Source organism: Austrofundulus limnaeus, unplaced genomic scaffold (assembly GCF_001266775.1).
Source record: "Austrofundulus limnaeus strain Quisiro unplaced genomic scaffold, Austrofundulus_limnaeus-1.0 Scaffold8, whole genome shotgun sequence".
Lineage (NCBI taxonomy): Eukaryota > Metazoa > Chordata > Actinopteri > Cyprinodontiformes > Rivulidae > Austrofundulus > Austrofundulus limnaeus.
In genome coordinates, this window is record NW_013952410.1 from 53,258 (window position 1) to 54,430 (window position 1,173).

General features: G+C 36.8%; 1 protein-coding gene across 1 annotated transcript in view; it reads left to right on the forward strand.

The window, feature by feature from the left end:
• Positions 1-148: 148 nt before the first annotated feature.
• The window catches only part of ckap2l (cytoskeleton associated protein 2-like), a 16,113-nt gene continuing 15,088 nt past the window's right edge, over positions 149-1,173 (forward strand). The window contains exon 1 of the mRNA XM_013999495.1: positions 149-311. Within this exon, the coding sequence (XP_013854949.1) occupies positions 272-311 (40 nt within the window). The 5' untranslated portion in view covers positions 149-271. The remainder of the gene's footprint in view (positions 312-1,173) is intronic.

Below are 1,173 nucleotides of genomic sequence, written 5' to 3' on the forward strand. Positions count from 1 at the left end.
GCTGCAAGGACCATAAATACCTCAGAATGGTCCCTGCCCTTAGTTTGTTTACCTTTTTTGACCCAATCACTGCAAGCCTTATGCGCATGCGTACTAGTCCCCCTTTTTTCAAAAAATTCGAATCGTCCAATCAGAAAAGAGGAGACGGAGGAGGAGGCAGTTTCAAAAGCTAAATGCTGCAGCTCGGTTGTAATGGAGCTAGTTTTGTTTTCTGCCGCTTCAAAACATTTATTTTAATAACGCTGAAAGAAGGAAGTGAATCGTGATAAACATGGAGGAGGCTGAGTCTGCGCCGATGCTGTCCAGAAAAGGTTAGCGACATTGTTTAGTTAGTTACATGATGAGCAACTCCGTGTTTGGCTAACTAACTACTGCTCGTGTTAGCTAACAGTGATCCGTTCAACAAACTACTTCTTCGTTTGTTGTTAATGGTGTTACTGAGCTTATTTGATTGCGCTTTGAGTTTAAAAGGAGAAGCATTAGAGGTTTATTTAAAAAAAAAGTGGTCGAAGAAATGAACTCGACTGTGGTTTTCATGTTTCCATCAGTCTAAAAAACAAGTTCATCTAATCAGCTCGGTAAACAAACAGCACCATTTTGTGTCTGAAATATCGCGTAAATATTAGACATGAGTCCCTCAAAGTACAAAATTGTGATTTTATGTCTTCATCTGTTTCAGTTCAAGAAGTTAAACTAAATTAAAATGTCACATTTTCTCACGTTTCACTGTTAGCCAGGACTGCTGTTTTCTGAATGTAGCTGTGTGAAAACTGTATGTCCTTTCTGATAAGTAGATCCAAAAAAACTAAAATAGAGCAAAGCACTGTTGGATAAGTTAGTGTTACCGTGTTGGGGAAAATAAAAGTTTTACGCAGGTTTTGGTGAAATTTTATTTAAGTTTTATTTATATTCAGTACAGCCATAAAATACATGGAGGCAAAAATATTTTGATTGCAGTTACAAATAATTATTGGCTAGAAGTGTCTAATTGTGACAATGGAAAGCACCAAATTAAAAATTATATTTACATGAAAATATTGCTTTCCACTTTTGAACTCTGAAACTTCTGTGTTCGATAAGAAAAAAATTGTACAGGTCCTCTGGACGGGTTCTTCTTTAATGAAACGTTTCGTCTCTCTTCCAAGAGACTTCTTCAGTCTGAGAGTTTCAGGC